The sequence below is a fragment of the Pseudorasbora parva genome, chromosome 3 (genome assembly GCF_024679245.1).
Source record: "Pseudorasbora parva isolate DD20220531a chromosome 3, ASM2467924v1, whole genome shotgun sequence".
Classification (NCBI taxonomy): Eukaryota; Metazoa; Chordata; class Actinopteri; order Cypriniformes; family Gobionidae; genus Pseudorasbora; species Pseudorasbora parva.
This window is the reverse complement of record NC_090174.1, coordinates 43,178,210-43,203,031: the sequence shown is the minus strand read 5'-3', so window position 1 is coordinate 43,203,031 and position 24,822 is coordinate 43,178,210. Positions and strand designations below refer to the sequence as shown.

At 39.0% G+C, this 24,822-nt stretch overlaps 1 protein-coding gene across 16 annotated transcripts in view; it reads left to right on the top strand.

The window, feature by feature from the left end:
- Nucleotides 1-23,097, top strand: part of trpm3 (transient receptor potential cation channel, subfamily M, member 3) — a 198,815-nt gene extending 175,718 nt beyond the window's left edge. For 6 of the 16 annotated variants that reach the window (XM_067439009.1, XM_067439010.1, XM_067438999.1 and 3 more), the window contains 11 exons: nt 136-364; nt 4,430-4,633; nt 7,917-8,057; nt 9,564-9,692; nt 10,559-10,810; nt 10,949-11,123; nt 12,769-12,876; nt 14,035-14,185; nt 16,819-17,012; nt 17,400-17,532; nt 19,826-23,097. In XM_067439009.1, coding sequence (XP_067295110.1) covers nt 136-364; nt 4,430-4,633; nt 7,917-8,057; nt 9,564-9,692; nt 10,559-10,810; nt 10,949-11,123; nt 12,769-12,876; nt 14,035-14,185; nt 16,819-17,012; nt 17,400-17,532; nt 19,826-21,332 — 3,223 coding nt within the window. In that variant the 3' untranslated portion in view covers nt 21,333-23,097. The remainder of the gene's footprint in view (nt 1-135; nt 365-4,429; nt 4,634-7,916; nt 8,058-9,563; nt 9,693-10,558; nt 10,811-10,948; nt 11,124-12,768; nt 12,877-14,034; nt 14,186-16,818; nt 17,013-17,399; nt 17,533-19,825) is intronic. The other 10 variants (XM_067439001.1, XM_067439003.1, XM_067439008.1 and 7 more) reach the window with 3 other exon arrangements.
- The last annotated feature ends 1,725 nt before the right edge of the window (nt 23,098-24,822 follow it).

The window sequence follows — 24,822 nt, the reverse complement described above, 5'->3', positions numbered from 1 at the left end:
CTAATGTGCACCCTTTTCTCTTTGTATTTGAGAATAGCTTATCCTGCTTATATACCTAAAACAAGCTGTCTTGTGTGCTTATGTGCTTATGAATGTATCTTTGGCACAGAAATATTCCATCTTTTTTTTCATCAGGGAGTTTGGTCAGCTGGCTGTTGAGCTGCTCGATCAGTCCTATAAGCAGGATGAACAGATGGCCATGAAGCTGTTGACCTACGAGCTGAAGAACTGGAGTAATGCCACCTGTCTGCAGCTGGCAGTGGCTGCCAAGCACAGGGACTTCATCGCCCACACCTGTAGCCAGATGCTTCTCACTGACATGTGGATGGGACGTCTGCGCATGCGCAAGAACTCTGGCCTGAAGGTCAGATCTGGGAGAAAAAAGTCAGCATGAAATAGAAATTCACCTAAATGCATCTAATGATCTTATTGTGAACACTTCATTCAAGGGTAAGTTCACCTAAAAATGAAATTTCTTTCATTAATGACTCACCCCAATGTCGTTCCATACCCGTAAGACCTCTGTTCATCCTCAGAACACAGATTAAGATATTTTAGATTTAGTCTGAGGGCTTTCTGTCCTATGAATGTAAGTGTATGCCCACTTGCTGTCCATGTCCATGTCCAGAAGGTAATGAAAACATCATCAAAGTAGTATATATTTGACATCGGTTAGTTAGACTCTTTTGAAGCATCAAAACAATACATTTTGGTCCAAAAATAACAAAAAATACGACATTGTCTTCTCTTCCGTGTTCCTCAAATAAAGAATAAATCGGTCATGATTCAAGATTCGGATCGCGTGTCAAACTGGCAAACTGCTGAAATCATGTAACATTGGCGATATGAATCACAAATCAATCTGCTGATTCGTGACCGTTTGATTCTTTATTTGAGGTTTGAAAACAAACCAGAATGTATTTTCGATGCTTCAAGAGATTCTAATTAACCAACTGATGCCACATATGGACTACTTGATGATGTTTTTATTCCCTTTCTGGGCATGGACAGTATAGTGTGCCTACACTTAGATACGCTGTCGGACTAAATATAAAATATCTTAAACTGTGTTCCGAAGATGAACGGAGGTCTTACGGGTGAGGAATGACATTAGGCTGAGTCATTAATGACATCAATTTCATTTTTGGGTGAACTTACCCTTTAATTGGGTGAATTTTGTATTTACAATGTCCTCATCAACATGAGGTCAGCAACTTGCATGTAGTTGCTGTTTCAGTACTCGAAAAGCTTTCTTTATAATCTCTAGTCTAATTATCATTCTTACTTATCATTCTTAATCTAGAGACAAAAAAATGACAGAAATATTTATTGTCGGGAGATGTGCAAATTAAACAGTTTGGCCATGCAAAAAAATTAAATTCAGAAAATTGCTTGTTCCCTATCAGGGAACTCCAGCTGCGTCAAAACGCTGTGAGAACGCCTCTGCGTGATTTCGTCATGAAGCGCATGTCGAATCAGTCCAATCGGAAGACGGAACGTCATAGGCGGGTGACGTCATAGACTGGAAACTATAAAGCACCCGCGAACACAAACAGAAACTAGCTTCTGTGCCTTCAGCAAGCGATCTGTCTGTCTATTTGGTGTTTTTGTCTGTCCTTAGTAGCGAAAACAAAGCAAGAATTTTCCACCTTTGTTAAATATATATTTAAATTATAACATAAAGAGAAAAACGAAGAAAAATGGCGAGTGAACAGCAATTCACTAGATGTGTTCATCCCTGCCCTCGTTACATCACGGGTGTGTTGTCAGTTTGGGAGTGTAGCATGCCCAGGCAGCTCTCGAGGGGGCTGCTTGTGAGCATTGTGAGCGGCTTCCACTAAGAATGCTGCGCTCCCGCCGGGCACTCTTCGAGGAGGGTGCCTTGGCTTGTGTTCCCCGCGGCTCAGGTTCCGTTGTTGCCAAGGCAGAGCGGCGGCTTCAGTCGTGGGGTTCACAAATGGATCTCACAGAGGGGTTTGAGACGGGCCCAGCCTTATCTCAGCCCTCACCTGTGAGATCCAGTGCCTCGTCTCGGGGTTTGGAAGCCCACCCTGCGGTTTCTTCCTCCCCGGGCGGGGCACCGGTGCTCTAACTATCCAGCTCTGAGGAGGTGGACGTTGAGAGCATCGCGACTGAAGAATCGCCACTTCAGTCACCCGCTGGTGAGGAGCTAGTTGAAGTGCTCACGAGGGCGGTAGCCAGGTTAAATATCGACTGGCCAGTTGAAAGATCGGAGCCTCATCATAGAAAAAGCAAACTTGATAAGCGCTTCTTACCGTCCCGTGCAGCAGAGCCTCAACGTCGGGGCTTGCCATTTTTTCCAGACCTTTACGGCGAGGTGTCTAGGTCCTGGAGAAAACCGGCATCAAATCGAGTGTTCAGCCCACAAACATCTACGTATAGCAATATACTAGGGCTGAAGCAATATGGTTATGGGGCGATGCCTAAGGTCGAAGAGACCTTCAGCTGCATCGTCCCTAAAAGCCCCGACATTACCCACCAAGCCATTAAAGACAACTTCGGCGTTGGTGGGTAAGGCGTACTCGGCGGCAGGTCAGGCCGCGGCGTGTCTGCATACGATCGCTATAATGGATGCATACCAGGCCGACCTGCTAAGGGATCTGGATGGCAGAGATGAAGTGGGGGGAGATGTCATCGATGAGCTCAGGCAGTCAGCTGATCTAGCTCTCCGTGCCACCAAGGAGACGGCCAGATGTGTGGGCCGCTCTATGGCAGCCCTGGTGGCCACAGAGAGACACCTGTGGCTCAACCCTACTGAAATCAAGGAGAGGGAGAAAAGCTTCCTGCTTGATGCACCGGTATCTCCTGCTCCTCTCTTCGGTGACGCAGTACAGACGGTCACCGAGAGGTTTCAGGAGTCCAAGAAACAGGCGGCGGCGCTCAAGCAGTTCCTCCCTCTCTGCGTCCAGGTCCCAGGGGCTCAGCAGCCCAAACTGAGTACGAGCTCCTCACACAAGGCGCAACAGAAGCAGAGCATCGCGGTGCGGCGCTCACAGGCGAGGCCTTCGAGGGGTAGGGCTGATCTGAGGACAGTCCTTATCGCCAAGAAGGCCTCGTCGAAGAAGTCCTGATGCCAGACGGGTCAGGACGATGAGGGCGTTCCCCTCCGAAGGAAGACGGTGCTTACCTCAGCATACGGTACCCATCTTCCTTCGGTCCCCTCAGGGAGCCGCGCTGCCAACCCCGACACAATGCCGGGGCGCAGATAGTCTCCGCGGGCCACCAGAGGGTGGTCCGCCCCCTCCTTCCCTGCCGGTTCGCCGCTTCAGGGCACTGCACTTGCCGTTCAAATTACACCAGATGCCAGCCTCGAGAGGATGTTTGTAATGCGGCAGGCTGGTCCTCGCCGCTTACCTTTGTCAGATTCTACGAACTTGACGTAGGCTCTACGGTTGGGGCGCAGGTGTTGTCGTAGTCATGTGCACTGAGGTTTCACACATAGAAGCACTTGGTCCTATGGCGATGTGGGTTTAAGCGTTCTCACAGCGTTTCGACGCAGCTCGAGTTCCCTGATAGAGGACGTGTTGGTTACGTATGTAACCTTAGTTCCCTGAAGAGGGAACAAGATGCTGTGTCACCCTGCCATACTCCCGGCATGCCCGTGATCACTTACTTCAGGCTTTTCCGAAGCTAGTGTCTGTTTGTGTTCGCGGGTGCTTTATAGTTTCTGGTCTATGACGTCACCTGCCTATGACGTTCCGTCTTCCGATTGGACTGATTCGACACGCACTTCATGACGCAATCACGCAGAGGCGTTCTCATAGCATTTCGACGCAGCGTCCTCTTCAGGGAACTAAGGTTACATACGTAACCGAGACGTTTTTCATGATGACAGTATCCAAATATGAACATATACAAGGTTTCTGGTGTCACTGTTGGTGTCAAAATCAAGCAAGGGATATAAAAACTCAAAATAGTGTACTGGTGGTATATCTGATACATTATAAGTGTATCAGAGTTTTATTAGATAAACTCTGATACACTTGAAAAATGTACTTAAGCAGAGTAAAAATACTTCACTACTGTCCGCCTCTAGGTAAAAGGGGGTCCAAGTTGTTAGTAGCAAGGTCTACCTAATAAAGTAGCCAGTGAGTGTAAACAGTCAAAGCTTTAACCTTTAGACATATTCTCAGACATACACTGTATATGTCAGTCCCTAATAAAACGAGCTGTGCAAAGCTCCTTGTGTTTCGCTCACTTTCTGCATGGTTTATTTCTGCCTTTGGTACCTCACCAATGAGATTGGTGTTTCATATTTCACAGGTGCTATTGTAGCAAGAAACAGAGAGAGTTATTTCATCATCACACGCATCCTGTGACTGAAGGATCTGGTCTACTGACTACTAAATAATGAATACTATCAGTGGATTTGTTTTTTCTCAAACTCTGTTTTTGTTTTGTCCACCAGGTTATCTTGGGCCTACTTCTCCCCCCTTCCATATTGAGTCTTGAGTTTAAAAATAAGGACGAGATGTCATATATGCCTCAGGATCAGGACACCTACCTGCAGGAGAAGGATGTGGATGAACCTGAGAAACAAGCTAAAGAAAAAGAGGAGGAGGACATGGAGTTCACAGTAAGATCTTACTGTGAGACGCAGTACAACTCCGTGGTGAGAGCACCCACCTTAGCCTCGTCTCTTAGCTTTTAATCTAACACACTCGGGCACACACACGCACACACACTTAGGCACATCTGCTCTGCTCTGTCCTCAATCTTCCCCCAATTTGGCCTCTTTAATATGCTTCCGATTTTTTGTTGTTGTTGTTCCTCGAGTCCGTGGCTCCTCTTCTCAGAGATCCGTACCAACCCTGCCTTCTCTGCCCTACACCCCTCTCCCACTTCGCCCCTTTCTCTTCGTTCCTCGTTGTCAAAGCGAAGACGCGTGGTTGTGGAGTTGTATCGTGTCTCCGTCTGCCTCTGTCCTTGTCTCTCTGTTTCTTTTCTTTATGCTAGGGTCTCGTCTGAAGTACGGTACTGTGACTAAATGCTGCCTGTGTCTTTATCAATCACGCATCTACAACACCATTGTGCATGTTAAAGGCTTGTTTCAATATTGTATTATTTTAGCAGCATTGATCTGCTGTATCCATGATGACAACCTTCACTTTTAAGTTTAGCCAGATGTGCCTTCTTTCACACAAAAATGCACGAATATTGTTGTATAATATTCCATTGTGAACTATCAAGTGTTGCTCTAAAGCAGTGGCTCTTGAACTGTTTCAGATGGTGGACCACATAAACAGCCCCTAATCTGGGGGAAAGCATCAAATTACTTGATTTTTACTAGTGCATAAATTGCACTTAATTTGTAATTTTACGAATCTATAATTTAGTTCTTATTTTGTTAAAACTGCTGTTTAGCTAATCAACCCAAACGAGTTTTGTTTTCTAACAAAGTTGGACTAAACAATTACACTACCATTCAAAAGTTTGAAACCCTGCGTCCCAAATCGAATAGTACAAAAACAGTACACCAACAGAGTATGTCTAAATGCATAGTATTTGAAAAACAGTAGAAGAAAATTCCCTAGATGACCTACTTTTCCAATGAGATTGTGAAGTGTGCATTCAATGGATACTTTACTATCCCATGATGCTACAGGAGAGGATTTATGAAAGGCAGTGAAGCGACACAAATGACGCTGATAGGTCAGATGATAATGACAACATGGTGGATGTAATACATCCAGATTACATTCATACTATATAGAGCATAGCCTTTTAACAGTCACAAAGTAAGTTCAAAGTCAATCAATATACAATCAAAAACAGTAATATTGTTTTGAAATAAAACTTTTAAATAAAAAAGTTAGCTGTAATTGCAAATGTTTTCAGCAGCCATTACTCCATTCTAATAAAAAAAACTATGGAAAAAACGTTCTTATTATGAGCACTAAATCTTTATTCTATTTAATGAAGTGTATAAATGGTAGTACAGTGTCTTTTTTCGGTTGCTGAAATATTTAGTACACTTGCATTTCTTGCAGATCATTGTATACTTTGAAGTCAAATTTGGGTTTTAAAAATAGCAAACACAAAAACATTCTTTTGAGAATTGAAGGCTGTTCACTACTGTTCTGAAAGAAGAAAGCAAACCTGATTTAAACAACAGAGAGAGAGAGAGAAAGAGAGAGAGAGAGGGGGAGAGAGAGATATGTTAAAGGCCCAGATGAACAACTGCAAGATAAGTACATCTGATTCTCAGAGAAACAGACTGATGCTATACTTGTACGATCTTATAAATATCTCATAAACTGGTGACAAGATTGCATAAGCAGATAGTGTTGCACATGACAAACAGACAATTTAAATAAAACAGTTTTATATGAAATTGAAAATTGTCTTTTGTGATATTTTAAAAGTCAGTAATTTTTTATCAATTTAATGCATAATAAGTATCAATTTCTTTAAAAAACATAAAACGGACTTAGTGTTTCGATATCTTTGAATGGTAGTTTACAGTCAGAAACCTTTTTGAAAAACGAAAAACCTTTCAGAAAACCGTAAGTTTGTTTTTTGCTTTTAAGAAAAAAAATCAGCAAGACAGCAATAAATTGATCAAAGGGGACAGCAAATACATTTATAATAATAATAATTTTATTTTATAAAAAATATTAAGCATCACATCTGTTCTTGAGCTTCAAATCAGCATATTAGAATGATTTCCGAAGGATCATGTGACACTGAAGACTGGAGTAATGGTGCTAAAAAAGCAGCTTTTGTAAAATATATTAAAATAGAACATTTTTTAAATTGTAATAATATTTCACGATATTACTGTTTTACTGTATTTTTGATCAAATAAATGCTGCCTTGGTAAGCATAAGAGACTTCTTTCAAAATCATTAAAAACCATACCGACCCCACACTTGTGAATAATGTACATATTACATTATTAAAGAAAGACAACAGATTGATAACAGAGTACATTAAACAGTAATATACAGTAATTCATTGTTTTGAGTTTATTAATCAGTTGATTAATTAAATGTTGGTGCTTTACGTCAATGACATCGTTTTATTTATGTAGGTCTGTTTTTTTTTAAATTCGTGGACCACTTGTAATCCTCCACAGATTGAGAACCACTGCTCTAAAGAAACAGGTCAGCACAAGACACTACTTTAGAAATGTAGTCCAAGAGTTACTTGGTCAAAACAACTGAGAAGGACTACATTTCCCAGAACGTGACTGGGTTGACCTGATCTTATTCAACACGGTGTCAAAAACTGAAGCTTTGCACCTCACTTCACTATGAATATATTATAGATATATGAGGTTACAACACAAGATGACAATTGTATTGCAATTTTTTGGATGCTCTTCTGGAAAGTATACACTGTAATTGCAGTCATTTGTCTCTGTTAAGACATTGAAATGCCTGTGCCAAAATTAGATCATGTGCATAACATAAGCTGTGAAATAGACAAACAAACTGTTTTTCATTGCATTAAATTGACAGAGTGTAGTTTGTAAGATTGTAATGCAGCAAAGTTAGAGCAAACAGCTTCAACAGCAAAAAAGTTGTTGCAATACAATTCTGCCATAATGTCCAAGAGTGCGCCATATTTTTCCATTTACGGGATAAGCTCCCCACTCTTGGAATAAGGATGTGTCCAAATAAACCATGGCACTGGGCATTGTCATTCCCCTTTTCTTTTTTCCTCTCTCTCACACACTCTCACACTTTATCTTTCTTTTTCCGCACGACCATTCCCAGCGGACTCACCAATGCCCAGCTCATAGTGCATATCTCACCTTCCTCAACGCTCATTATTGCTTTGCAGCGAAACAGCTGCATGCAATTCTGGGTGAGACCTCACATTATGTAAATAGTGTGTAAAAGCAATGCTTTCTGTCTTTCTCCTCTTTCTATCCTCTGTACTTTTCCCAGGCCATGCTGGGAAACGTCAGTTCCGAAGTGTCACGTAAGAAACAGGTGGAGGAAGTTCAGAAACGCCATCGGCTGATTCCGCTGGGTCGCAAAATTTACGAGTTTTACAACGCCCCTATCGTCAAGTTCTGGTTTCACACGGTAAAAGCCCCAGCTGTGCCCTCATTTAGTATAAAATAACATACAGTATTGTTTGGTGTGTTTAGCATATCAAATCATATCTAATATTATGAACATTAAAATATGTGAATTCTTCAGAGAAATGTCCACTGAAATCTTTCAGTTGCAAATAAAGTGGAGAAATTCATAAAAATAGACACTATATCAGGTCTAGGGGGAGAAACGTTCAAATGCAGGCAAGTAGAGATCAAAACAGCTGCGTTTTTTTTTTTTTTTTTTCATTTGGCCTCATCTATGTTTTAAATATAGGCCATGAATCTGACAAATCTCCAGGCTCTAGAAGATGAAAAATTCTGCTCTATGTGCCGTGTCTATTTACTCACTCTTTTTTTCCTCTCGTTGCTTGCTCTCTCTCTCTCTCTCTCTCTCTCTCTCTCTCTCTCTCTCTCTCTCTCTCTCTCTCTCTCTCTCTCTCTCTCTCTCTCTCTCTCTCTCTCTCTCTCTCTCTCTCTCTCTCATCACACTGTCAGTTTACAGTGAGCAATATTTCTGTTCTCCACTGGTGAGAGTCAAACTGTCTACCGTTTTTGACCAAATGCATAAATTCAAATAATGTGTCAAAATAAAAGTCTAACTGAACCACTGAAACTATACATAAAATAAAAATTACAAATTATTTTTAGTTTGTGATGTATTTTATATTGTAAGATAAGTAGCCTAATGCTTAACTGTAATTTAATGCTGGTAAGCATTTTTAAATGATATCAGTTGCACAACTTTGGGAGACCTAAAATAGTAAAAAAAAAAAAATATATATATATATATATATATATATATATATATATATATATATATATATATATATATATATAATTTAAAATGTTATTGCAATTTTATATTTATTTAAAAAAAATTATATGAAATATTTTTATATTTAAAAAAAAAAATGCAATTTATTCCTGTGTTGGTAAAGCTAATCGTAGAAGCCCATTATTCCAGTCTTCCGTGTCACGTGTTCCTTCCGAAATAATTCTAATATGCTGATTTGGTGCTCAAGAAACATTTATTATTATTAGCAATGTTGAAAAACTGATGGATGTTTTTCATGATTCTTTGAAAAGTAGAAAGAGCATCATTTATTTGAAATAGAAATCTTGATAGAAAACGTTGATCAATTCAGTGCTGTCTACAGTCTTTAAAAAAAACTGACCTTACTAACCCCAAATAAATCTTTTGTAACATTGTAAATGTCTTTGCTGTGACTTTTCATCAATTTAATGTTCCTTTCTGAATAAAATGATTATGTATTTCCAAACCCAAACTTTTAAACAGTATTGTATATAAAATGGAAACCAAATAACAAAAAATTCTGAAACCTAAAACTCTAATCTTTAATAACCCTGATGTAAGTAAAGCTAACATAATTATCATGTATTCTTTGTGTTAATAGACTTTATTTTTTGAGCTGAAACAGACCAAAGTTGGTTATTTTCCCTTATCCAATTATGATGCTCTGTATTCCCACAGCTGGCCTATGTAGGATACTTGATGCTCTTCAACTATATTGTGCTAGTGAAGATGGACCTGTGGCCCTCTCCTCAGGAGTGGATTGTTATTGCCTACATCTTCACCAATGGTATCGAGAAGATGAGAGAGGTGAGTCTTTATTAGAGCTCAGTGAGCAAACAATATTGTTTCCTTCGATCCCTGAAATATGGGGAAAAGAGGATTTATTATTCATAGGCAATGTCTAATAATTACATTTGCATATAATTCTGCTGCTATTCAATTAAAAACTTGCTGTTGAAGAGAATGGGAATGTGAACTCTTCCAAATAAACAGTCTATTACTGCCCTCTTGTGGAGGGCCCTTTTGCTTCTTGTCTGGTTAATAGTTGTTTTGAAAAGTTCATTTGTCCATGTCCTAGGGCCATAACCACTATAGATATTGAAGGGGACAAGTTACCCCAAATAATAAGAAAAATCCGTGATTGATATTGTTGATGCTGCTCTGCTGTACTCCATTACACACTGTTGTTTGTTGCTAGGATGACAAAAGTTTTTTTTTTATAATAACAATGTTCAGCGACCAACAGTAATATTAAGTGATGCAAACATCTTGAATTTTTTTAAATGAATTTTCACAATTTTGAATGGAAAATATGGTGTAAATCATACCTGAATTTTAATTGGCAAGAAAGGTTTTGCTTTTTTACATTATAGACAGATGAAAATTAGAGTGAATGTGTGCATATTTAAAAAAAAATGTTTACTTCCTAACTACTATAGAACTGGAACTTTTACCGTTCTTAAATCCCTTTTAATCCTTTAATAATTTAATTTCTTTAAATAAACCACTAAGACCAATACCCCTCCCCATGCAAAAAAAAAAGACATGGTTACGGCTGTTTTTTATGTTTTGTGTTTAGTTTTTTAGTTTTTTACAATTGTTTAGAGACGTTTCTTTGTCCAACATGAGGGCTTTCATTGTGTTCTTGGCTGTTTAACTCTCATGTCCCATAGATCCTCATGTCAGAGCCAGGGAAGCTCCTGCAGAAGGTGAAAGTGTGGCTACAGGAGTACTGGAACGTCACTGACCTCATGGCCATCCTCATCTTCTCCATCGGGATGGTTCTTCGCCTGCAAGACCCGCCCCTGATGAGCTACGGGAGGGTCATTTACTGCGTCAATATCATTTATTGGTACATACGACTGCTTGACATCTTCGGAGTGAACAAATACCTAGGTCCATACGTCATGATGATCGGCAAGATGGTGAGGGAGACTGATTGATCGGTTTAATAATTAACTCTGACAGCAATTTCAATTGACTTTTGTTTAGATATATAACAGTTCCTAATCTTTCTCTTTACCTTCTTTTTCTCCTTCTTCAATGATCCTGGGTGAACGTAGATGATTGACATGATGTATTTTGTGATCATCATGCTGGTGGTACTGATGAGTTTCGGGGTGGCGCGGCAGGCAATCCTCAATCCCAACGAGGACCCATCCTGGATGCTGGCACGCAACATCTTCTTCATGCCATACTGGATGATCTACGGAGAGGTGTTTGCTGATCAAATCGACCGTAAGGCTGGCTTATTACTAACATTTACCTGGGTACATGGTTATTCTGGGCATACTCAGTTTTACGCACGGCACCTGAGGCTTTATGACTCATTAATGTCTAAACAAATATGATGAGCTGTTACCTGATAGCATAAATGTACCCAGAAATATCAGTAAAGCTTTGCGTTTAACAGCTAAAACAGTTATACAGTATATGGATCAAATTGTATGGTGTATAGTTGTGCTTGTGTATGTTCTCTTAAAAGGTCTCATATTCTGTAAATGGCTGCACTTATATTGTCATTACAGGATGATACGGAACAGTGCTGCTGCTGTTTCAAAATGGTTTTAAGACGTAATTGTTCATAGTAAAACTGCAGATGGAGAAGCATCAACAAGTCTGACTGATAAAAACTCTTAACACCAAACACATTTTGGTGATGGGTTATTTACCTTTTAGAATTTGTGGTTTGATATTATATCAAAGTGTAATGATACTAGAAATAGTATATACTTGTATTATTCATGCCCAGAGCTTAGGGCGGGAAAATCTTGACTTTTGATTAAAAGTTTTCATGATTCTGTGGGTACAGAATGAAAATTGTCTGAATGAATGTTGACATCCTGTTTTATATTTTTCTACCAAAGTTAGGAAGATTATGTCATGATTTGTCATTTATTATATAGGCTGCATTTATTTGACCAAAATACAGTAAAAACTTTAATATGGTAAATAACTATAACAGTTTAAAATTACTTTTTTCTATTTTAAAATGTAATTTATTTCTGTGATGGCAAAATTTTCAACAGCCATTACTCCAGTCTCCAGTGTCACACTTTCCTTCAGGTATTCAATTATATTCAATTATTTATATAAGGTATTCAATTATTATTATCAATGTTTAAAACAGTTGTGCTGCTTAATATTTTTAAAGAAACTGTGATGTATATATTTTTTCAGGAAACTGATGAATATATATATTTTTAGAAATATATATATTTTTGTAATATAAAGTCTTTACTGACAATTTTGAACAATTTAATGTATTCCTAAAGAATAAAGGCGTTAATTTCTTTCTTAACCCAAAACTTTTGAACGGTAGTATATCAATTCAAAATATAAACAAAAAATCTAATTTGAACCATGCATCATATAACAGTTTAGTTCACTCAAAGTGAATGAAAGATAATCACAGTCAAAAAATATGCATACAAAGGTGAATAATTTATTAAATTACATATATTACATATATAAACCTAGGACGGAATAAGACGATAGGGGCAATGGTTATAAAATTGAATAATTCCACCTAATTAGGTTGTGAATAATAAAGATGTTTGAAATGTATCTTACCCTAGGGAGCATCTTATTCTATAAGCTCTAAGGTTTTGCAGCAGTATTGTTGGTTTTCTTTCCAGATTTATGATTTTTCTTGTGCCTAAAATCATTTCAAAACACCTAGGTATAATGCAGTGCCTCGGTCACATGGACTTGTGTATGAAGTGAATGCCAGAGAGTTTGCATAAGCACATCTTTGTGTTTTCTCATTAAGTAGCGTGTATGTTTGTTGTTTGCTTACTTTCATTTGTTTGTTTGTGTGTGCTGAGAGATGGATGGCCCAAAGACAAGAGAGCTGAAATAACGCTTTCGTTCTTTGTTTCAGATGTGAATAGTAGGAAGCTACAGCACAAAGTGAATGAAAAACTCTGGCTGGTCGAAAATTACTTTCGCACTCAAGGACCTGGGCGTAACAGTGGTCCATCCCATATAGGCAATTTCCAATATATAAATTCTGCTAGATTTATCTCCGTCACCAGAGCCATTCGAATTTCACAATCATGTCATCACCTCATCTCTGCCCCCCTATGGTCATTGACTGTATGACACCCCTGCACGGCACTGCAAGGCTAATGGCCAGGTTTCCGTGGTGGGGGAAATGTTCAAGGTGCTGTGAAAATAATAAATTGTTATGGTCCAATTGCAGTTTTAAAAACAAATAAATAAACCCTATCATGGAAACTTGGATAATGTTAAAGTCACCATCATAGGCCTCCCACAACCAGCTAGCACTGACTGATGTCCCATTATCCTGGTAGTCCACACAGTCAGTGTGAGTTCTTCTCATTTCACAATGTAAACTGAACTTACCTGTGGAAAATCCACTGGGTTGATATTACGTGTAATGCATATCTAATAGAGCATGAGCATCAGTGCCTATTTGCGTTTCCTCAAATAAGCTCCAAACATGTTTCTGGAAAGACCATCTCATATGTCCTTAAACAACAAAATGCATTTGCCTCCACTCATCAATATGAAAGTTTTTTCACGTGGTTCAGTTGTCAGAGTTTTTGACAATTTGAATTTGGAATTTAAAAATAATAATAATAATAATAATAATTGCGTTTTCAATATTACACGTTACTTCAGTTCTCTCACTTTGGGCTTCTGGGTGTGATTTAAAAAATTGAAACTAGTAAATATGTAAATTAATATGAACCTGACTGACTTTCCTCTCCTTAAAAGCTACAGCAACTGAACCATCCCATTTGGAAAAAACGTATGATGTATTGTCAATACATTCTAACCTGCTATAAGCAACCATCAAAAAGATTGCTGTACATTTAATATCAATATATTTTAAACATTGCATATGTTTAAATATATTGGGGATGCAAATTTACATATGGAATATATTTATAATATATTTGAATTCCACAACTTGGTTCATATAGTCTTTCCATTCAAGTTTTAGCCACAACCCACTGGTCTTTTGATTTTTATGTTTTTGAGCATGTGTCAGAAAAGGAGTAGAAGATTTTCTGTTTTCTAAAGTGACCTTTATTCAAAGACAAATCAAAGAGGGTTTTTTTTTTTGTCCAACGGTTCGATCATATTTGGGCAACACTCAGCTGTATGTTTATTTTAACAGCTCCATGTGGTCAGAACATCACCACAGAGGATGGGGCCATTGTGACTCTTCCACCCTGCAAAACCGGAGCTTGGATTGTCCCCGCCATCATGGCCTGCTACTTGCTGGTGGCCAACATCCTTCTGGTTAATTTGCTCATTGCTGTCTTTAAGTAAGTTAAATGAATATTTATATTGTATGTGATTTTCTAAACAATGGACAATTTAAACAACAAAACCTTTCAATGGCAAAATTACTTTAAATAAAACTACCATAGTGTTTTAACAGTACAATAGTAAAATGTCTTTATTTTTATTTTTATTTTTTGGAGTGCTGTCAAATCAATTAATCGTGATTAATCACATACAATGTAAAAGTTTGTGTTTACATAATATCTGTGTACAGTGTATAATTATTGTTTAAAGTGCATCCGGAAAGTATTCACTGCGCGTCACTTTTTCCACATTTTGTGATGTTACAGCCTTATTCCAAAATGAATTAATTCATTATTTTCTGGTTTGGAAAGGCACACGTATTAGGTCCCACAGCATGTCAGAGTACAAGTCATGAAGTCCAAGGAATTGTCTGTGGAACTCTGAGACAAGATTGTATCGAGGCACAGATCTGGGGAAGAGTACTGAAAAAATCTGCAGCATTGAAGGTCCCAATGAGCACAGTGGCCTTCATCATCCGTAAATGGAAGAAGTTTTGAACCACCAGGACTCTTCCTAGAGTTGGTCACCCGGCCAAACTGAGTGATCGGGGAGAAGGGCCTTAGTCAGGAAGGTGACCAAGAACCCGATGGTCTCTCTAACAGAGCTCCAGCGTTTCTCTGTGGAGAGAGGATAATCTTCCAGAAGAACAACCATCTCTGCAACACTCCACCAGTTAGGCTTGTATGGTAGAGTGGCCAGATGGCACATGGCAGCCCACCTGCAGTTTGCCAAAAGGCACCTGAAAGACTCTCAGACCATGAGAAACAATCTGTTCTGATGGAACAAACATTTAACTCTTTGGCCTGAATGGCAAGCTTCATGACTGGAGGTAATGAGGCACCGCTCATCACCTGGCCAGTACCATCCCTACAGTAAAGCATGGTGGTGGCAGCATCATGCTGTGGGGATGTTTTTCAGTCGCAGGAAATGGGAAACTAGTCAGGATCGAGGGAAAGATGAATGCAGCAATGTACAAAGTAGTCCTTGATGAAAACCTGCTCCAGAGCGCTCTGGAACTCAGACTGGGGCAAAGGTTCCTCTTCCAACAGGACTACAACCCTAAGCACACAGCCAATATAACAAAGGAGTGGCTACTGGAAAACTCAGTGAATGTCATTGAGTGGCCCAGCCAGAGTCTAGACTTGAACCCAATCTCTGAAAATCTCTCTCGCTGTGCACCAACGCTTCCCATCCAACCTGATGGAGCTTGAGAGGTCCTGCAAAGTAGGAAAAATAGGTGTGCCAAGCTTGCAAACTGTAGACTGTAATTGGTGCCAAAGGTGCTTCAACGAAGCATCAAGATCAAAGGCTGTGAATTCACTTTATGTGCGTTTTTATTTTTATTTTTTATAGATTTGCAAAGATTAAAAAAAAAAAAAAAAAGGTATTTCATGTTGTCACTATGCCGTATTGTTTATAGAACTGAGAAGATTTTTTTTTATTTTAAATGTAATCTATTTTGGAATAAGGCTGTAAAAATTGAAGCGCTGTGAATACTTTCCGGATGCACTGTATATTTAAATACACTTATGTATATATTTATATAATGCATGTATATATTTAAGAAACAATATTTATATATTGCCTAATATAATTTATATGGATATTGTAACGAATTTGGGATCCAAATGCAATTTTATTTAATCAACAGTCCACGATCGAAGTCTAGAGTTCAGGCAAGATCACAATCCGTGTAGGCAGTCCAAACAAACAAACACAACACAACAAGGCAGGGAACGCAGGCAAGAGAATAGTCCAGAGACAGGCAGGTGATCCAAGACCAAGAGACAATAAACATGGGGGAACGCTCAGAATTGCAGTGTTACACTTTACAAGACTTCGCAATGAATAGCAGAGTGAACAAGGTTTATATAGACTGCGGTGATGAGGCTAATGGCACACAGGTGTAAACAATGATTGCTGATGAGTCCGGGCAAAGGATTATGGGGAATGAAGTCCGGAATGGGGATAAATATTGAGGTAAGGGAGCCCTCTGGTGGCGATCAGAAGGAGCCCCAGAGGCCTGATTTGTGACAGATATATACATGCAAATATTTACATATGGATATATGTGTATATATATATATTATATGAATTAAACAAAAAAATATATATATATACACATTATAATTATACACAGTAAACACTCATATATTTTGTAAACATAATTTTTATTTTGAAAGCAATTAATCGATTTGACAACACTGATTTTTGTTTAATTCTTTTCATTTTAACTATATTTTTGTCCTTGTTTTACTATTTATTTTAGACATTGCATAAAGTTCATACCATTTTTTATGAACATTACTATAATAGTACTATGGCATTTTGAAGTCCATTAGCGCACCATGTAAATAAATACCATGTGGCATATGAATATCTCACATGACCAGCCTTTTGACTAATTACATAATTAAGTCATGTATATTAAGTCAGGAAATCTGATTGTAGCCATTTTCTTTCCAGTGCTTTCCAGATTTGTTTGCACTATGCATCACATAGTCAGCCAATGGAATGTGGACATCCTATCTGAGGCTCAGACCAGTGATACAACGCTGTATGCTGCTAATATTATCTTTCATTTTCACAGTAACACGTTTTTTGAAGTGAAGTCCATCTCCAACCAGGTGTGGAAGTTCCAGAGGTACCAGCTAATCATGACCTTCCATGAACGTCCTGTCCTTCCTCCTCCACTCATCATCTTTAGCCACATAACTATGGTCCTCAAACACCTCTGCTGTCGCTGGAGGAAACATGATGAGGATGAGCGGGACTATGGGCTGAGTGAGTGAAAAAAAGCTGTTGCAATATACTGAAAGCCACAAAATGACAGCAGGGGTCTTTTTGTTTTCTCAGATCATACAGTTAATGAGAGTGCAACCAACGCATTCCAACTTAAAGATTCTCTTTGATACATCTGTTGCCAAACATGATTATTTTGTAATAGCGAGACATTTCTGTGCTTGAAATAAACTTTTTATGCTGTATACTGCCATGCAAAAGTGATTTGTCTGGATAATAATAAGGCATGTATAGTAATATACTCTGCTACAGTGTGGTGAGGACACAATTTAAATAATGTAAAATAAAAAGGAACATTAAATTAAACAGAGGATACATGGACTTATACATGGAAAAAGTCACAGTGACAAAAAAATTCTCCCCCCACAGAGCTGTTCATTACTGAAGATGAACTGAAGAAGGTACATGACTTTGAAGAGCAGTGCATGGAGGAGTATTTCAGAGAGAAAGATGATCGCTTCAATTCCTCCAATGACGAGAGGATACGTGTGACATCTGAAAGGTTAAAACATCACAGACCCTAACCCTAACACTTTACACACATTTTATGGCAAGGAGCCCCAAATATGATGAAGCAAGGGACTTCCTTCCTAAAATATAATAGACAGCAATATATTTTCATGCAAAATATTACGTGATATAAAAAATTATGTTGTTTTCTCTTTTACATTTTAACTGATAAGTCAGTGTTCATTCATTTGAGAAATACGTTGTATTAAGTTAACAGTTTATCTTACTATTATTAGAGTAATGTTAGATGAATAAACCTGAAGAAAAACATTATTCAGTAGCCTGGTTAAAACCAGACCATTCTAAGTGGTAACTGAGTTATGGTCTGGCAAAGCTTCATAGACAAATCATTTCAACAGACGATGACATATACAGAGCGACGAAGAGCTGAAACAGCAATTCTGTTTGTGATTTTGTGATGTTGCAATGGCTTCTGACGACTTTTTGTAAAAGATATATGATGATAGCTGGTGTCCACCACTTCATCAACATTTTTGCACAATTTGGAAAACCTAATAGCATCTCAGACTGGCTGAAACATCTCGGATTTACCGTCGAACAGAAAACAGACCTCTGAACGCATTTGCCCCCGTTGTAAGGCATTTGTATTGCAATTATAACCCAATTTGCAATATTTTGAAAATAAAATAGGCCAGATCCAGAGCTGCTGTGTGTGGTGTTAACACATGATCACACTCCCCATCCTCCTCATCAAAGTAGCCAGTGTAATCCACATCTGGTAGCTGAGTGTTCTTTGCTTAGGTTTTAACGAAAATGAAAAGTTAAAATCACTTAAAATGATTCGAATGAGGGATGTTCCATGGGTTCCATGGCGGCATCCATCTTTGTAATGTACAAAATCTGCTTCACCGTCGCTCCACTGTCGTCATCGTGTAAAGTCCCCCCCAACGTTTCTGATTGGTGCCGCTGTAATGACAAATCCTGTCCCCCTGTGAAATCGTGTCCGCTGGTAGCGGTTTTAAATGCCTGATCAAAAGTTGTTATACATGGTTCTGGACAATCAATTGTTTAAAAAAAACTAAATACTAAACTAATAAACTATGAATTCATTGCCATACTAAGTACACACGCAAAACATTTATTTGAAATATTAAATTGATTGCTATAATGGGAGCAAAAACATGTTCTGAATTATATACTTATATAAGAACTTATAGCTTCAGTTATATACTACTAATATATGAAACATATGCTTTGTAAGACATTAAAGACTATTTTAACACAATTTAAACGGCAAAAATCAAAACGCGATTGTGTAAGAATTGTAATCAGGCTCTGAACGGATTACCTATTAAAATTTCTTTCAGCCAATAGAATCGCTCTGGGGGTCCTTGCGGACACGATTTCACAGGGGGACAAGATTTGTCATGACACCGCGATTTCGACAGATTAGAAATGGGTTTGAATGGGCTCTTTGCTAGACTACTTGCAGAGCAAATATAAATTTGACGGAAATTGTCTGAGTTTTCCCAGGCTAATTATTCAGTTAAAGTTATCATGAAATCAAAATTGACCGTATTTACTTTGTTAGCACATATTACAGGTCTTAGGGTGAACAAATAATCCGTGCAAGTTAATACACAGAAACAAATTGTTTGCCATGGTAATCTTTAATCAAAATCTAAAAAGGTACTTATGGTATACTTACGGCATTCCTTCTCAGATGAAGGAAGTTTAACGGCTTAGGTTTGAAAATGCGTAACCACTCCCCTCCAGCCGTTAGTCTGCTATGAGTGAGAGATGGAGAGGAGGAGTGTTGAAGTCAAACCCTGCCCCCTATTCAATATTCAGTTTCACTTGGAAATACGTCACAGCACTGAAGAAAATCACTTGCTACTTCCGGTTCACTGGGTCTTTAAGATTTGCTTGGAAAGCCCTTTTTCACAAATATATATTTTATACCCATGCATTTACTAATAAACTTTTAAAATCAAATACAAATACAAAGTTTTATTACTTAATATTAGGTAATGCAATGTGTACTAACATGAACAAATAGTAAACAATTAGATTTGTACTTACTGTTAGTGTTAGCAAATACATTAAATATCTATAAAATATATTTATAGAAAGGCTTTACAATAAGGTCTCATTTGTTATTATTAGTTAAAGTTAACATGTTAACTTTGACAACCCTACCCCAAACTTTTGAATGGTAGTGAATTTTCTTTGTATTTAACAAATACTATATTGTAAAGTATGACCAACACAACATTACTAGATGGCCTTATATTCATGGAATCGTCTAATGTATTTTCATTCAGGGTAGAGAACATGGCGATGCGTCTGGAGGAGGTGAATGAAAGGGAGCATTTCATGAAAGCATCCCTGCAGACGGTGGACATCCGGCTCGCTCAGATGGAGGAGATGATCGCCCGCATTGCTGTGGCACTGGAGCGGGTTACTGGTATGGATCGTGGTGAAGTCAACAAAGCCCGTTCTAGGACATCATCTGACTGCACAGATACAAATTACATCCTGCGCCAGAGCAGTTTCAACAGCCAAGAAGGCAATTCCTACAGGCTGCAGGAGTCTCTGGAGCAGGGTGGCGAGGAATCCATTTCCCCTACATCTCCAACTGCTCTGGCCCCACGTGTCCGCAGTCACTCCTTCTACGTGAGCCACTCTTCCAAAGATAGGAGTGGAGCAGATCGGGGAGAAGGCTTCTTTAAAGATAGATTGTTCAGTCTCCATCGGGCCAACAGCTCACAGTCTGTGTCCTCGGGAGCCGGTCCCAAAGAGTCCAAGCCCACACCTTTGAATACTTTATCTGTGCAGCAACAGCTTCGCCCTTCTTCCTGCATAGACATCTATGTTTCTGCCTCAGAGGACGTCCCACCTACTGAGAGCTTCTTGGAGCCAGTGCGGACAGTTCCATCTCTTGCTCGAGACTCATCTCTCCATTCTGAGATCATGGAAGCGGTGCTCTCAGGGGCTCGGGACTGCAGTGGAAGGGCAGGGGGCAGCGAAAGACAGTCGGATGGTACGGTCCTGTATGAGGATAGTGCTGCCGCTGACCTATCACTGTGCTCTGCCCACCTGCTGCCAGATACCTTGCCCCCCTGGGACCTCGACCCCTCGCCACCACCATCGGCTGGCGTTCTGGAGCGGTCCAAGAGCAGTCGCTTCCTATCCGCAGCAGGGCCACTGTTTCTGGATGAGCCGTCAATGGTTAAGTCACACAGCCTGATGTTCACATCACGTGGTTACTATGGTGGCATGGGCGTTCAGGTGAAGGCAGCCGAATATACCAGCATCACAGATTGCATTGACACCCGTTGTGTCTCTACCCCTTACCCTGTCCCAGAGCGGTCTGACTCTCCTGGAGGCTCTTTCACATTCGATAAGCCCCAGGACCTGGGCGTCTCGCACCCTGAGAGAGATGCCGAGCTCAGTCACGCCGAGTCTGATCCAGAGGAACCGGCAGAGGGGTCGGCAGACACAGGTAAGGGAGGTCAAAGTAGCAGTAGCAGGGGAACGGGTGCAGACCTGGGCCTGGGCCTCACACTGGGCCCGTTTTGCTCCCCGATCTCTAGACTAGAACGAGCAAACAGCTGCTCCTCCTCTGAGGAGTCGCACTCAAACATCTACTCCCGAAAGAGTTTCTCCATAAGTGAAAGAATGGACAAGGGCCGTGGGAGCTCGAGGAATCCTTTCCAGAAGGCCAGAGCCGGGGCGAGGCTGGAGGGTAAGACAGACTCGCTGTCCATGAGGAAACTGGCCAAACCCTCAGCGTTCCAAAGTTTTGACAGCAGACATAATTACACGTGATGATGGCAGACCTGTAGTGATGGCATTGTAGATCTAGTTCCTGTAGGATGGCTCTACCTCGTTTAAAATTCCAAGGGCCAGTCCATTAATTAGTACTGTTTGAGTGAGTAATTAGCTGTACAATGGAATGTTTTATAATGGGTATCAACTTCCTGTTCTTTTCCTGTTATAACACTGCAATGCAAAGTCAGATTTTCTTTAGAACTCATAAATTCAGAACCTGACCATTGCCATTGGGCCAACATTAGTTCCTTCTCTCAAACTCAAAAGTGCTATTGGGGCTATATTCATAATGAGGGAAAATGTTGAGATTAAAGGCCTATTAACACCAAGATGACTGTTTGGTGCGAAAGTTTGGGACGAAAAACATTTTTATTCGAATGAACAGCTGTTTTTGGAGAGGTTTTCTAATAATTTTTTCAAATTGTGAAAACAACTAACCCATACAATTTGTGGTTTTAGTCACATGGCCAGAGCCTCTGCTATTATTACATAAAATGATGATATAGTGACGACAGTTGCAGAGGCAGAATCTAGAACTGGCTCTCTAGTCTCTATTCTTATATTTGGTGTTGTTTGATAACCACCATAGCGAAATACAAAATCTGAATGGCTGTTTGAAACCATGTAAATAATGTTTGACTTCTTTTCTTCGCTCTGACAAGTCAGAAACTCTGAGTGTCAGAAACAGAAAGCTATGATGCCGCACTTTGCGCACAGGGGTAAACTGAGTATTTCTGCATTTATATAAGCGACACCTACAATCTGAGAGTGATTTTTGCATTTTGAATGATCAGATATCTGCCTGTTTACTATTTACTGTTTATTTTTTACTTTAGTCTGAACAGACAAATCGCATGTGCAAATCGCACTAAACTTTTGCGCTAAGCATTCATGTTGGTGTGAACAGGCCTTAACAAAACTTTGCAATGCAACTTACTGTTTTAGCTTAGATGGGTCACCCTTGTCACAGCATGAATCATGCTCTCTCTCCATACACTTCAGAATATGTCTTACGGGCCTGGTACAGTGGTAGTTTCATTTAAAAAAAACTGACACTTGAAAGTTTAGGACTGTGTTTAGATTTTTAACACAGATGTTCTGTCATTTCAAACCCACACAAACATACTGTATCTTCCATAAGATGTTGAATGTAGATTATAATTTGTTTTATTATGAAAAGATTAACCTTCTTGGATCCTTGATTTACTTGTAGGCCTTTTTTGGGTGTATACAACTGCATTCAAAAAGCTTTATAACCTTACACCGGTTAGTAATGTTATATGCGGTGTCCGAATAAAGCATAAGTTTGTGCAGAATTTTTAAGAAATTTTTGTGCAGAATTTTTAATTTTTAAAAAATTAAATGGAGAACATAAATTTTAAAGCACTAAATGATCATGTTTTGTCTTTTGTAGTTTGTATTGTTCCAAATATATCAGTACAAGGTTCCCATTTGGACTTATATAAAGGGTTAGTTCACCCAATAATGAAAATTCTGTCATTAATTCATCTTCGGAACAAAATGTAAGATATTTTTACTGAAATCCGAGAGCTTTCTGACCCTCCTCCCATAGACTGCAAAGTTATTGCCACTTTCAAGGCCCTGAAAGACATTGTTAAAATAGTCCATGTGACTACAGTAAAAAATAATAATAATTTGCACACAAAAAACAAAACAAGCAAAAATAATGACTTTATTCAGTGTCACATGCATGTAGTGCTGACCCAGGAGCCTGCGTTCTGACATAGAACGTAAGGTTGGGGGGGGGGGGGGGGGGGTTGCGCACAAAATAGTATTCTCGTCACTTCATAACATTAAGGCTGGATCCACTGGAGTCACATGGACTATTTTAACTTAAACTCTATGGACCCTGTACAGGGTCGGGAATGACATTGTCATGTATATACTTTCAATTTTAAATGTCTGTGGAGGAGCTCTGACCTCATATGTGGTACCATTTGAAAGCTTACTTTCTGGAGATATGCATCACTTTGGCATTTGTTTTACACAAAGTAATGTATTTACACTAAATTACCCTGATGTCATTTCCGCCTGTATTTGGCCTACCCAAATTGAAAAGCCTCCCATACACATTACACACATACAGTGGTCTAAGTTAAAAATGTTGGTGTCATTTTACAGGAAACCATTTGAAGTTACATAAAACACTGCTAAAAGTCATAAACATGAAAGTATATTTTTATATATATTCATTTTTGAAAGTGTGTAACTTTCTTTTCTAATCCCTGTGTGCTCTAGCACCCTACAGACAATTTGGGCTGTTTCCAGCATATATAATTTATTTAATGACACTGGAATATTGCTTTTATATCACTGTATATGGTGGTGAGAGGGGGGAGGGGGTCATCCCTTCAGACCCATTTGAATAAATCTGTCATACAACATGACACAGACAAACTTTTTTTTCCACTATTTTCTGTAATTTATAGTCCAAAAATAGTCCAAACAGGAAATAGTCCAAACTGTCTGCAGGTTCCTAGAGCACACAGGGCCTGAGTTACACACTTTCAAGAATGAATTTATAAAAATAAAATAAAGGGCCTATTTGGGGGGGGGGGGGGGGGGGTTACAGCTTAGACAACATATACTTACATGTTTATCACTTTTAGCAGTGTTTTATGTAACTTCAAATGGTTTCCTGTAAAATGACACCAACATTTTTAACTTAGACCACTGTATGTGTAATGTGTATGGGAGGCTTTTCAATTTGGGTAGGCCAAATCCAGGCGGAAATCCCAAAAAATGGTCTTGGAGTTTAAGTAGTTAAATGTAGAGGGCTGTCTGAAAGCAACCAAATTAAATATCTTCATTTGTGTTCCGAAGATAAACAAATTTGATCATTTTTAGGTGAACTAACCTTTCAAATAAGAGTAACCACTTAAACTCTACACTAACAGCATGTTCGGTATGGAATGCTAGTATACTGCTTACTGCACTGTATACTGCATACTGCATACTCTTTTAGTATGTGGAAAAAGTAAACAGTTTGATCATGATAAATGTTTTTAACAGTAGTATGCTACATTGTTGTCACCTAACATGATTGCAAGTTTAATTTGTAGTAAATTATGGTTTATTTTTCACTGCAAATGAAAAGTCAAGCACATTGTATTGTCAGCTGCAGTATTCCTACACAGTGTGTTCAGATTGATAACTGCACATTTGGCACATGTAGCAGGTCAGTATTTCCATTCATGTGGTTCAAATATAAGTATGATAGTATGCCATTCCAAACATACTTTTAGACTGTTGCAAGTGTTAAAATGCACAGATACCCTTTCCAAAAAAGGATTTAAAAGCAAAAAGTCTGATTGTCTTTATATAAGTGTGTTATTTTAAACAGAACAGGTACTATATGTTGACTTGCTATGCAAGATGCCACAGAGAGTCAGTCGGTCAGTAAGAAGTGTTATGCACTTTAGGAGTTCATTATGCACACCAGTCTCATCACTAATCAACCGGATTG